The sequence below is a fragment of the Corapipo altera genome, unplaced genomic scaffold (assembly GCF_003945725.1).
Source record: "Corapipo altera isolate COAL_440 unplaced genomic scaffold, ASM394572v1 69, whole genome shotgun sequence".
NCBI lineage: Eukaryota > Metazoa > Chordata > Aves > Passeriformes > Pipridae > Corapipo > Corapipo altera.
Window position 1 is genome coordinate 4,135,579 of NW_020884908.1, and position 13,676 is coordinate 4,149,254.

Below are 13,676 nucleotides of genomic sequence, written 5' to 3' on the forward strand. Positions count from 1 at the left end.
TATTGTCTTAATTGTATAATGATAAACATCTACTTAATCTGTGATTTTTTTTTTGCCATTTATGAAGAGTATGAAGCTTAGTAAAAGAAAATACACTAATTTGAGCTCATTTGAGTCCTTAGAGCACAGCTGCCTGACCCTTGTTTTCAGTGCCTTGTTAGCTCTGTATTCAGGGTGGCTTGAATGTTCCTCGTGTATTAGTAGAAGAAAGAAAAGAACCGGCCAGATTACACTGTGGTAGTTCAAATACAGACTTGGAGAAGACACAACAGCATTTGTAGCTGTACATGGTATCTAGTGTACATGGAATTTTTTTGGAAGAGGATAGAGGGAAACTGTGGAAGAAAATTTTTGGCTAAGTATCAAACAGCTATTTAGCTGATTTTCTTTCCAGCCTGTAGCACTTCTGGCAAACTGTGGAAAGCAAAATTAAAATAAACTTTGAGACAATTGCTTTATCATCTTCAGATTGCTATAATGACTTTCCAGGACTGCAGAATGTGTTTGCTTGTGGTCCTAAATTCAAAATGAGAATTAGCTCAGGAAATTCATTGCCAAAGCACATGCAAGAGGCCAAGTGCTTAAACAAAATTCAACATCCTTACCTAGATGGTGAGTCTTCCCTTTTGTATTGGAAAGTGTTAAAATAATTTCTTGACTTACGAAGTTTTGCCAGCAGTTTCTCAGTTTATTTTTCTTTCTCTATTTTATAGTCTCTTTCAATAAGGGAATTCAGTTGAAGTTACATTTTTTAAACAGTACAGTGTTCATAAGTAGTAAACAATTCCGTAGGGGAGTTGATTCTGGGGAGGAAAATTTAATCAGCATTGCAGATCTGAGTTACGGTATGCTTAAAAATAGGTAGTCAGTGTTGTTTCCTATCTTGGCTATAAAAAACCAGCAACACTGGAAATAGTAAGGAATATCCTTTTCTCTGAAGCTACTGGGGGAGGAGCCAAAATTAAAACATTCCTTTGATTTAGTTTTCTTTATACATATTGGTCCAGATTGAAACTATTTGAGCTTTGACTGTATCTTGTGATTAAGTTGCTTAGCCGTTCTTTAATTAGAGTTTTTGATTTCACATATATGTGAAATAGTCTTGCTTTAAAGAAGGCCTACGTTTTTCTGGCTGTCGGAATTTTGATTAGCTCACTAGAAGTTAAATGTTTTGCTTTTTGGGAACCTTGTCTCTTGCAATCTGCACAGGGTTATTCACTGCAAAAGAATAAAATACAGCCCTAAAATCTGTAGCAATGTGCAAAGAAAAAAAAAACCTGAAGCAATATGCACTGAAGAAATATGATGGTATTTTTATATGAAATACATTTAGCGATCAAACTTGCTTTACAGTAAAATGGGACCTGGTCAGTGGTCCTGGTGTCAAAATTTCTTGCATTCAGAATAGGTTCTAAATTTTTCTCTTTCTGTGCCTTCTAGTAATTGTTGTTGTAGACAACGGAAATACTTCCGTTCCTCTCATTGTAACCACTGCTAAGATGTAATTTTGTGATTTAGTGCAACTTTGAGAAATAGGAAGGTGGTTTATTTTCATCTTTTACAGATTCTTGTTTTCATCTGTGTACAGTGAAATGTGTAGGGACCAAAATTATTCTACTTGCAGCAGACAAAAATAAAAAGCTCTTTGCTTATTTTTATTTTTGTACTGTACTAGAGATGGATTCCACTGTTATTCAGAGCCTTTGTCATAGTAATTTCAGTAGGGTTTTTTTGCGTGTTTATTCTTCTGTGTCTTCAGAGGTCATTAAAAGCATATAAATCTTTTGCATGTGTTAACTTATGCAGTTTCCAGTGCAAGTAACATAAATGCAGTATCATTAGTTGCACAGTACCAACAAAACTGAATTCTAATCATGAGGACAATCAGTTAATGATGCTAAAATGTAAAGTAGTACAGTTCCTCTCTGTGGCCCCCGGTAACATCGCTCCTCACCTTGCAGTAGATTTGTAAGCAGATGAGCCCAATGCAGCAAAACAATTGCTGCGTCTGTCAGTTTTTAAAAATAGATGAACAAAGGCATCCTTTTGCAGGTGGATTGAAAGATGAGTTCTCAAAATAAGCAGAGAAGTTGAGAATTCTAGAACAATATTACTTGTGAAAACAAAGCACATATGTTCAGTATTGCTATGTTTGGAGATACATAAGTGGTGAAGCAAAGTGTGTGCAGTATGTTTCCATGAAGGGGTGGGAGAAGGCTTGTGTTTCTGGGGATTTTATTTTTATTTTTTGAGATAGTTATGTATTTCTGTGTCCCGTAGAAAGTGGGAGTCCTGAATCTCGAGTCAATGCTGTTCACTTCTTGGTCCATAAGCTGCCAGAAAAGAACAAAGAGATGCTGGAAATCTTGGTGAAACATTTAGCGAAGTGAGTGTTATGACCTGCTTTCCTACCTTGTCAGAATTCTTGTCTTTGCCTTAGTTTAACTACAAAGGGCCTTAGTTAAGTGTGGCTGGAGCCAGAGCCCAATTCGATGCTGTCACACACAATACCAAGAACCAAACGTGCAAAAGCAGACAAGACGTTTGACTCATGCTGTGTGTGTTTTGGCGGGAAAGGCAGAAATCTAATACCTTAATGAAGCCATATAAGTATTTACTTTAGCACTCCTGCCAGCAGTTGAGGGTTTAATTGAAGTGAGAAAGGGAACATTATACTTTCTTTTTGCAAGTTCTGGCAAAGGGAATAGTGGAGATCTGTTAGCAAATTTAAGTTGGTTTCACACTTGCCCTCGTCCAAGACTAAGTGCGTTTTATATAGTTAAGTTCAGTAAGAGACTGGTTTGGCTTTTAAATTGCCAGTGGAAGAATGGCTTTTCAGTTTTCCAGAATTTAGTAATACTTTTATTTGAAGAAACTCTGCAAAAAACCAAACTTCTAAAACATAGATTAAGGAAACGTAATGTTTTCATTTGTAGACTGCAGTTTCCAACAGTAATGGAAATTTTTCATAACCCATTTCCTGTTTTTTCCTTCAATTCTTTTCCAAAAGTGTTTCAAAGCATGCCAAGAGGAATCTAATGACTGTGGCAAACCTAGGGGTAGTGTTTGGACCAACCTTAATGAGGCCACAGGAAGAAACTGTAGCAGCCATCATGGACCTGAAGTTTCAGAATATCGTGGTTGAAATCCTGATAGAAAATCATGAGAAGGTAAGTTTTACTACATCTTTGCATTTCTGAGAATTGTCTAAACCAATCTGTTAGCCTAAATGTGTAGTGTGGAGTTAAGGATGATGTTACAAATAGCTTAATTCTAAAGAATATCCTCTGTACACTGTACACTTTTGGTTGTTTATACTTGATAGTTATTCCTGTTCATAGGTGAACTGACGTTTCATAATGCATATTTTCTGGCAGTGTAAGTGCTTATGTGTGTATAGCACATCAATAGATTTACATTATGATGTTTGCATGTGTTTTTTGATGAGCAAAAGTGATACAAAACTGGAAAAGAGAAAGCCCAGGCTTGGTTTTTAGCTCTTCCATTAAGTACTTTGACCAGGGTTTGAATTCATTGTTTTATGTTTTCATTTTTTCTCAGAGTTCACAGAGTAAAAAGAAGACTTTACTGTGAATTTTATGTGTAAAAAGTATTATCAGAGAGCCAGGTATTAACATTTCCTTTGTTTTCAGCTGAATGTGTGTTATTTTAAGCCTTTATATTTGAGGTAATGCTGAAAATAGAAGTTGTTATTGCTGCTGTAGCAGTTGCCAGTTGCTAAAGAGCCTTGCATGTATAAGGTACTGTCCAGAATATCACTGCATGTAATCTGGGATCTAAAATTAAAAATAATAATTAAAAAGTCCTTTATTGGTCTCTTTATTTGGGGACTCCTTTGGGAGTCCCTTGTGTCTAAGCTGACTTCTGTAACTGGATGTTCGAGGTACTGTTTACTGGGAGATGGACAGCATCTCCCTCACTCTTACTGTCAAAAAAAGTGCTTTGGAAAAATCCCAAGATGTGCTTTTCCCTCTTGTCTGTCTTAAGCACTCCAAGCATTGAAATAGTTATTTCCTTTAAAGGTTAACAGTGTTGAAATTGGCTATCTAAGTCAAGTGTTATCTACTGAAAATAATATATGTCTCAAGTTTTCTTGACAATGTAATTACATTTCCTCCCTGATTGATACAGGCTGGACAAAGCTTCTGTTGGCATAGCTGTGTCCACATGGTGGGTTTTGTTGGCTGAGTTGACTCAGGGTGTAATGCTGTCCTCACACGCACATTGAGCAGATATGGTATTGTTCTGTTGGAAAAATACTGGGCTGCAGATGTGGCTCAAGTTCTAAGCAATAAATATTCAAAGAGCTGTAACCCATGCTATTAATTTTAGACCTTATAAATGAAAGTAAACCTTGCAATAAGCTCATGATTTTAAGGCTATTGCAGTGACCACATAAATTTAAGAAAGTCAAGAGAGAGAGTGATCAGAGCCAGGGTGTTTTAATGACATATGGAGGTTGACTTATGCTTATTCAAATCACTAGATCACCACAGATTATCACCATTGTTTTCTAATGCCAGCTCAGTCACATGTCTTTAATAGCTGGACATCAGTTTTACATTTGAAACATCAGTTTAGTGGCCTTTCTTGCTCCTCTGAAAATGTAGAGAAGCAGGGAATGGAAAGTACATCAATGTAATACTGCATCATTTTCCATAATTCCTTGGTTTTATGCCTTTTTTAGAACTAGAAGGGTGTAATTTTTAAGGGATTTCTTTCATTTCACTGCCATTTCTAACAGTGAACTTGCCATCAGTGGTCTGCCTGCAGCAACCTCTCCCACGCTAGCACTGCTTCCAAGATGGAAGGCAGCCCCAAGTGTGACCTCTGTATTTATGACAAAGGCAATAGTGTGTTAAGACATTACAAAAATTTTATAGTAGAACTGAACATGTTACTTTTACAGTGAGCCTTCTTGATTTCGGGCAGACCAAGGACTTACTTTAAAAGGCAAGCACGGTAATTGGCAGTCTAATGCTCATTTTATATTGCTATTTTGAATTTCTATGTGTTTCAGACTTTCTGAGAGACTTGCATTAGATATTTTATTTATAGCCCTAGCGAAGTTCTAGGAAAAGTCACCAGCTGTAGGTTAAAATGTTTTAAAATATTTCATTCAGCCACTGTTCCGCCTCTGCTCATTTTTAGCGGCTTCTGCTAATAGAAGCAAAGTTTGGAATTGTAGGAGAGTGAGGGAGTCAAGATGGAGGTACACTGACACAAACAGACTTGAAGCAACACTTCTCACTTCGTGCATGTATAAATATGGCTCTGGTACTCTGCAGTGTGGCATTTCTTTTCCCCTATAGCAAATGAAATGACTAACAAACTTTTAAACTGCAGAAGCAACAGCCGTCAGCATTTCTAGTTTAAATACAGTAACTCGGTAGGCAAAATGGTAAAAAATTGTTATGATTCCTCAAATATTTTTAAATTCCATTAATGTTCATTATGTCTCATGTGGATAGCTTTATTGAACAAGATTCACTTTTCAATTTTAGGAGGAGACATAATTGGGTTACTAGCTCTGAAATCCTGGTGCAGTCATTCCACTATCATCACTCTGCTGGGTTCTAATTAGAGAATTTTTATGCAGTTTCTTTGTGGAAACCTGAATATGAGGACTTGCCCTGAGATAAGAATATAATGCCTAGTGAATAAGCTAGGGTGGATTTTTTTTAAGCATTGTTGGTATGTACATTTATTTTCTGATGGCTGGAAACCAGTCAGTACCACTCTCACCTTGTTTACAGGCTGCATACACACTCCCAAACCATGCCTGTGAACCGATTATAGCGGGTTGAGGAGGGGATGTTTTGCAAAATCAGACCAATGCCAAGACTGGAATACTGAAACTAGATCATGCAACCTGATGTGTTGATTAAATGGCATTAGAATTGCACAATGATTAAGACTAGGAAGGGAATAGAAGAGCATCAGGGAGATAATTGTTTATCTTTTTTTCTTGTCAATTATGGAAAAGTCTCCTCCAGGGAGAGTATTTCGCAGTGTCCAGTCAGAAGGTGAGCTGTAGAAGCAGGTGTCTATTTTGAAAGAAGGAAAAAAACTAGACCCAAGCTGAGACAATATTTTCCCAGGACCTTCAGAACCACCTGTGGAAGCAAGGCCAGTCCGGATGAAAACTAGACCTGTGAGCTGTCATACTGCTATAGGGGAAGGCCAGCCAGATATGCCATGTAAAGTAGGAGCACGTTCAGGTTTGATTATTCCATAGTTTTGCCTGGAGTTTTCATGTTTTGTGCTGACTGGGCTGTGTGTACCAGCACTCTTGTTTCCCTTTGCTTTGCAGGTCTTTAAGGTCAGCGTCCTTTCCTACTGGGCTGTCTTGTCCCCTGTTCTCTGACCATGTCTGTCTGGTCTCCCTTAATTTTTATGTCCCGTATCTTTCCCTTCACTAAAAAAGCCTCAAGAAATTCCTGTTTGTGTCTCATCACTGTGTTCGTTTTGCTTTGAGGTAACAGGCTAAGCTGTGCTTGTGCAATGCTTGGGACAATCTTGGCCTTTAGGTAATCCTCTAATTAATTAGTCAACTTGGCCCCCCCTAAAGAGGTTCTGATTTCTCTGCCTCCCCAACATGAGTTTCAAGGGTTTAAATTAATTTTTCTTCTCAAGGATTTCACAGTTTGGAAATCTTGGACATCTCTGCTCTTCTGGTCTTTTCTCTGACTCACAGTGAGGAAGAAGGGTGGTCCACTCCACAGCAGCATGAAGAGCACGCACATATTCATCTTGCAGTTTCTTATAATGTTTTGGCACCCTCTTAGAATGAATGTCACTATTCAAAGGGCTTATTTATTTGTCATGTAAAGATGTCTCAGTGGTAATGTGAGCCATTTTGGTTTCTCAATTCCCTGAACATTATTTTAAGAAGGAAAAAAACCGCACCAGGATAAAAAAAGTCCTAGAAATGAAAGAAGATGAGGGAGGAGGTTGGAATAAAAATCTCAGTGGGACTGGAATATTTAAACCAGCATATGAGGGAGGAAAGAATAGTGAGTACAAATAGCAAGATTACAAAAACAGAAAGAAGATGAAAATTACAGTGAAAGAAAATTAGAAGAAAAAAACGAGGGGCTAGACAGAGGTCTCTTCTGCAGACTGAGAGGCCGGAGTCTGATGAAAGGGAATAAGTTTGGTAAAAGATACATTTTTCTAGAATTCAAACAACCTGTGGGCAAAATGTTCCCAAAGGCATTCATTCTGAAAAACTCAGTAGTTCCTATATATAAGGCTGATGCACTTTTCTCTATTAATCTTTTTATAAAGGGGAAATATTTTATGTACTTTAGACAAAATATGTCTTTCTTTTATCTTTGATTTGCTCAAAACAGTTTTATGTTGAATTTTTTAAAGGAAAGGAAAACCAAATGTTTTAATTTTTCTTACTTTGGGCACTTCTGTGATTTTTTTTTTTTTTAAACTAAAAGGAAGAGAAAAATTTAATACTACTGAGTGCTTAAACCAACATCAACTTCATGTAGTAATCCCTGAAAAATCTTTAGTCTTAAAATCTATTACAGTGCATAATACATGTACTATTGGTGAAAGAGAAGAAATGGAATCAGGTGTAGTCAGTTGTTTGTTTTAGAGTATGAAGCAGCACAGTCAGGTGTCTCCACATGGCAACCAAGCAGTTCTGCTGCAGGTAAATGCTTTAGGGGAGAGTGGCACTGCAATCATGTAAACTTAAGGCTACTTTTTGGCAACACAGCAGATCTTTTGAAGGCACACTAAAGGGACATGGAAAGTACTGAAGAGGGCTTGTTTCAGCTTTCCTGTTGCTTTGCCTTTGACTGCAGAGGAGGACCAAGAAGAAATGTGGTGTAATTGTGGTGGTTTGCTGTGGTGCAGCAATTTGAAACCTCCCCAAGCTGAATGTTTCTCAAGTCAACAAGTGTTTGACTTGGAGGGGGGGAAAAATTACATTAAAGTATCTCCATTAGGGCAGAGTTTGTGAAAAGACACGTGAGCTTCAGTTCAGGAAGTTATTCAGCATGTGCTAAACTCGAAGCATGTAACTAATCAGAAGTGTCATTGGAACTATGCCTGAACTTAATTCTAATTACATGCCTTAATGATTGGCTGAATCTGAAGCAGAAAGGGCAACAGGCACAAGAAAGAAATTCTGGTAGGAGTCAGAGCAGCTCTTTCATTCCACTGTAGTGTGTGCAAGCTCTTTAAACCCTTTCTCTGCCCCGTGGATTGGAGGAAGCCCTTCCATGTGAGACACACACACATGTGGTCTGGTAAACTGACTGCATTTTTTTTTTTATTTTTGTTTGTTTGTTTAAAAGACTACAGTTTTCTAAGTCTTAATATAGTTTATGCATAGTAAGGAGACTGTATATCAAATCTCTGCTCACGTTTGTGACTGCAGTTGATGACATTAGAAGGAGTCTGGATCAATACCTGGATTGGTATGCTGTTAGACTGGTCCAACAGAAACAAAACATGTACTGTGAGAAACCATATTAGATTAATAAAGAAAATAAATATAAGAAAAGTCATGTTCTCAGGGATACAATAGGTCTACTGAGATGCTGTACTACAAATAATACGCAGATTTCTGATTTCTCGATTTCCCTTTTTTCTGATTAATTTGGGGAAACTTCCCTCAACTTCATATGAAATTTCCAAGTGATACAGATCTCATCTTCCACTGCCCACAAGCAGTGTTCCCAAGTGAGTAAACAGAAGGGATGATAAGGGAGGGGAATTCAGTATTAGTTGACTAATATTTGCTTCAGTCTTGATGGAGGAGAAGGCACCAAGGGAGAAGTCCTTATGAAAACTGCTGAAATGGGTGTTCTTAAATAAAATTTTGTTAGTCAAAGAAAATATTCTATAAAATGTTGCAGGGGGCATGGAGAGGGAAAAGTTGTTGTGCTTCTGAAGAGTTTAAAAAGTAAATTCTTATGCAGAAACTGTGATGTAAGAACTATACCATATCACAGTTTTCAATGGCAGGTGAAGTTTTGAATTTACAAACTTATTTTTATTTATAGTGGCCAAACTGACCTGAATGTCATCGTGTATGATCATTGATAATGGATAACAGTACAATATGTGCTTATGTATTTGCATGTACTCTTTAGAATTCTAGTAAGCTGTTGCCTTACCAGAAAGGTTAGTGTATTTAAAACCATTAAGATTTTTTTATAAACAATATGTGGCAGTCAGCTGATAATACTTTACTTTCAATATTTTTGTGTGCATGCCACTTAAGACTAATAAAGCATCAGTACTTCATTTAGACATAAAATAGAATAAGTATGTTCTTTTTGCTTCCAAAGGCCATGTAGTCATAATGTAAGGTAAAAAAATGTATTTCAACAAGAAAAAAGAGCAGAAAATAATCTACAAAGCAATAATGGGCAAATCCATGTAATGGCAGCAAGGAAATCTGTGAAAAAAAGTAGGTGCTAGTGAGGCTATGTGGTTGGCTACAGTTGGAACAGTGTCATTTGCAAAGATCTTGAAGATCTTGTCATTTCATTCTGATGCTTTGCTCAATGACAAGGGGTCAGATGTAAGTTTTTATTCTCAATATATCATTATTTATATTTCTGTTTATAAAATTTGTAAAGAACTAGCTGTGGCATATATATTTAGTTGTGGTTGTGTGTGTGTGGGCACACACTGTAAATATGTTTATATATTTATATTTCTTACAAATGAAGGGGAGATCATGTTTACCTGTGCTGTGTTTGGCCATGGTTGCTGCTTTTGCTGGGTCCTTACTTGGGTTTCCAAGTGCCACCTTTTATCTTCTCAGGACTTCTCACACTCTTTGTAAGAGAAGATACTGCAGACATTCTTCTGCATTATTTTCTATTTAGGGATATGTGATGTTTTAGAAAGCTAGGTAACGAGATTGAGTATTCAATCTTTTAATTTTTAGGCATTTTTCTGTTGTTTTCAGTAGTTCCTGTAACTCAACAAGATACACATAGCTATTATATGTAATAGGAAAAGACAACCTTTTTAGAATACTCTCCTTGGTGGGAGTTAGAGTAGGTGAGCATAGAAGAGAAGGTGAATCTGGTGTTCCTGCCAGTGCAGTGGACAAATGTGTAAGTATTCCAAGCCTGGTAATATGGTTAACTCTCTCATTCCCCTCAGTGAATAAAATGGTTTGGTTGACAGCAGTAAATGGGCTGCCATCAGGAGTGTTCTTCTCATGAATTGTTAAAAGGCGGAGGGAGATGTGATACAGGGGGAGCTGCAGTCTTTGTATCAGGAGTGCTACTTTTAGAAAGGCTGAGTCAACAAACTCATAATTTGAAAGCGATCAAAGGACACACGTTTTTGACCTTGGTATTTTTTTCCTTCCAGCCTTTCACAGCTGTCCTCCAGACTGTAATGTCATGTTTTGCAGGCTGTTTAGTTTCTTCATTAAATCTCAAATGTGAACTACACGGTTCAAGGTAGCCAGGGAAAATGAGTGGCTGCTAGAGTCTATGGATACATCAGGTTTGTCTGAAAATTCCCTCAGTTCTTTTGTCACTCTTGTGGTTTGCAGATTGTCCAGATCTGTAGTTTTTGTATAAGAAGAGCAGATAGGAGATACTCCAATCTCAGTAGGAGACTGAGACTCCCAGTGTCCAGAAATCCCTCTAAACAATATTTCGTTTAGTTGGGGATAGTCAGGCTGTTAGGTAGATGGTCACAGCAAACGATATCTTTGTAATGAAGAAAAGACTGTCTTGGATGGATGTTAAGTTTTATTTATTGAGCTCTGTGGTCTGGCTCACAGCCAAGGATGTTTCCTGTTTCTAGTGTTGACTTATACCTGGTTACTTTCCAGGCTGCCTCCCCTGTTGCACTGCAATCCAACAGTGTGTGCCAGGCAACATCAAGAGTATTATTGATGCTTTCTTGTTGGTGGCTCTCTAGAGACTTGGCTTCAGGGAACTTTCACTCTGGATCCGATTCTGTGCTCCCACCCCCTCCCAATATAGTGATTGTGAATATTGTGCAAAGGTTTTTTTGTGGTTTGTGGTGGAATTCAAGCCTCAAAATCCAAAGCCTCAGAAAATCTGCGTCCTCTGCAATCTCATATAGGCCAGTGCACAGCAAGTCTTATTTTATAGTGTACAGGTGCTGAAGTGCAAAAGTCAGGACAACTACATTGAGGCAGGCACACTTGTATTAGAGTGGACATACCTTGGAGAGAGGTAAGTTGTTTAGGAATTCTAATTAAATTTTTGATGATAATTTTTATTGAAGATTTTGTAGAGATTTTTAAAATATTGAATTAATTTTTAGAAATAATCAACTTCATCGTATTTTTCACACTGAACACAGATTCTATTTAGATATCAAGGATTTCTGGCATGTGTCTTTTTTATTTATTGAATCATGTGTTTGAGAACCAGAAAAAAAAAGATCGTGTCGACTAAAACCAGAAATGCAACAGGTTGATCTAACATTGTCCATAGTAAAGTAAAAATGTAAAACACTAAGAAACTACAGTAAAGAAGGATTACTTTTTTTAGAGATTTCAGTACTCTAGAAGTTTTATAAAATTGTTAGAACTGGTGCAGAAATCAGTTTTGAAATAAAAATTTTGTCCTAGCTCTCTAGGAGTTGATATTTTGTAATTTCTAATATTATTAAACTTTTAATACCTCCCATTAGCTTCTGTAATCCATTCAAATAGGGAATAAAAACCCTAGAACTGTTCTCTTATTGAATGTGTTTTTTATTGTTAAGAAATGGATTACAATCAGTGTACAATTAGTGGTTAATGGTAATAATTAGTGGCTGAGCTACTGCAATGTGTTTTACAATGCTTAGTTTCACCTTGAAATCTCTGAAATGCCTATATCAACAGTAAAATTATAATTTGACATAAAATACATTGTTGCTTTATGTTTGCAGAAAGTGAAAAAAAGATTGGTACAACCACTGCCTTCATTATCTCACGGGGAAAAAAGCTTAGAAAATTTATCAGAGTAAGAGCACACTGTGAACCATGAGGACAGTTGGCCTCTTTTTCTGAGCATTTTTGTCTCTAGTATAGATATCTGGGGTTTGGTTTTGTACAGATTGCTGGGTTTAACCTGAATTAGGTTTGCGTTATGTTGAAAAGAAGCTAAGTCAAGGAAAGACCGTGGTGATAAGTTTCTCTTGCTCTATCCTATTAGCTAACTTATAAAATACTCTTTGATCAGCATATATTATAGCCAGTTGTCATGGAAATGCAAGGAGTACCTAGCCATAAAGTGTATAAGGGCAGAGCAGTATATGTGGCCTAGGTGAAAGGTGTCTTATAATGTTCAATAAACATTAGTTGAAGTGTCTGTGTGTTTCTTTTCCTTACCAGTGGCAAATCAAGTCTGTATTGAAGGGAAATTACCCAAATAAAAACTTGAATGGATGTTGTTCTTGCCTTGAGAAATACAGTCCTCTAAAACATATGTTTGTAGTAGTGGAGGCTAAACCACTAGCCAAATTTCAAAGAATTTGGAATGACCTTGCACATTCTTGCCTCCTTTGCATTAGACAGTGACTTCTGGTACTCTGATTTGTGTTTGTATCTTCAAAGGAAATAGATTCATGTCCTGTATGGCAGGTGTTATGGGAGTGATAGGGGTTTTGTCTTGTAACAAAATCATGGCACAGCTTTAAGCTGTTAATGATTTTTTTATAAGTTTATCCTCATTAGCTCTATTACTAAACCTCCATTTTTTTCTCCCCTCTTTTTCATCCCACTCTGTCCTTGCTGTTTGCCTCCCACTGATTTTTAGAGGAAATTTTAATTACCCCAGTGAAACAAAGCAGACAGAGATGACCTGATGTCTGGGTCTTTTCCTGAAGTGATTCCTGGCAAACATACTGAAAATCATTAATTAGTTCTGCTTGAGACCAGAAAGAACAGATCAGTATTCTCTTGTAGCAGCAGAATCTAATCTGCATTTCCATGTACAACTATATATCTAGTCATAAACTTTGGAATAGGCCAACTTAAATCCTCCCATCCATGGGTTTTTTGAATATCTAAAATCAGCTCTAGTAAGAGCACAGGATCTAGAGTCCAACGCTGTTGTTGCAGATTAAGGAGAATCTGGCAAAATTCCTTGGGCTGCTGCCATGTGGATCTGCTGGTAGAGTACAGTACGATAATATGTTGAATTTGGCTCATTACTCTCAAGAAATGCTGCCATAGACTTTGTGGGATACATATTTAGGAATTGGAATGGTTATATGTAGGGATGGTCTTGGGCTCACTGCTCTAGACAGAGCTGGTATTAGCGCTGTATATCCAAGATGGTTTGTGGTTTGTTTAGTCCCAATGTGCATTTTATACTACTGAATAGAGAGAAATAGGTCAAACTTAGCCGTGTTTTAAATTGCTCCACAAAAGCTTAATCTTTTTTGTTGTAACTTTTACGCTGCAGGTTTGGACACTAATCCACCACTTCAGTCAGTGTGCACTTTGAGATTCTGCTTTCATGTAAGGTTAGACCTAAAGAACCACTTATAATAGTGGACTAACTGGGACTAACTAACTGTTGGATTTGTTGCTTGATTAAAATTTTGAGTGCGACATGCGTTAGTCTTCTCCCAGATTTAAATTATTACACTTATCTTCTGAGTTTGCCCCTAGTTAGGTCGATAGCAGGATG

General features: G+C 37.2%; 1 protein-coding gene across 1 annotated transcript in view; it reads left to right on the forward strand.

The window, feature by feature from the left end:
- Positions 1-13,676, forward strand: part of ARHGAP10 (Rho GTPase activating protein 10) — a 147,463-nt gene that overhangs the window by 90,551 nt on the left and 43,236 nt on the right. The window contains exons 17-18 of the mRNA XM_027652849.1: positions 2,281-2,386; positions 3,011-3,170. Coding sequence (XP_027508650.1) covers positions 2,281-2,386; positions 3,011-3,170 — 266 coding nt within the window. The remainder of the gene's footprint in view (positions 1-2,280; positions 2,387-3,010; positions 3,171-13,676) is intronic.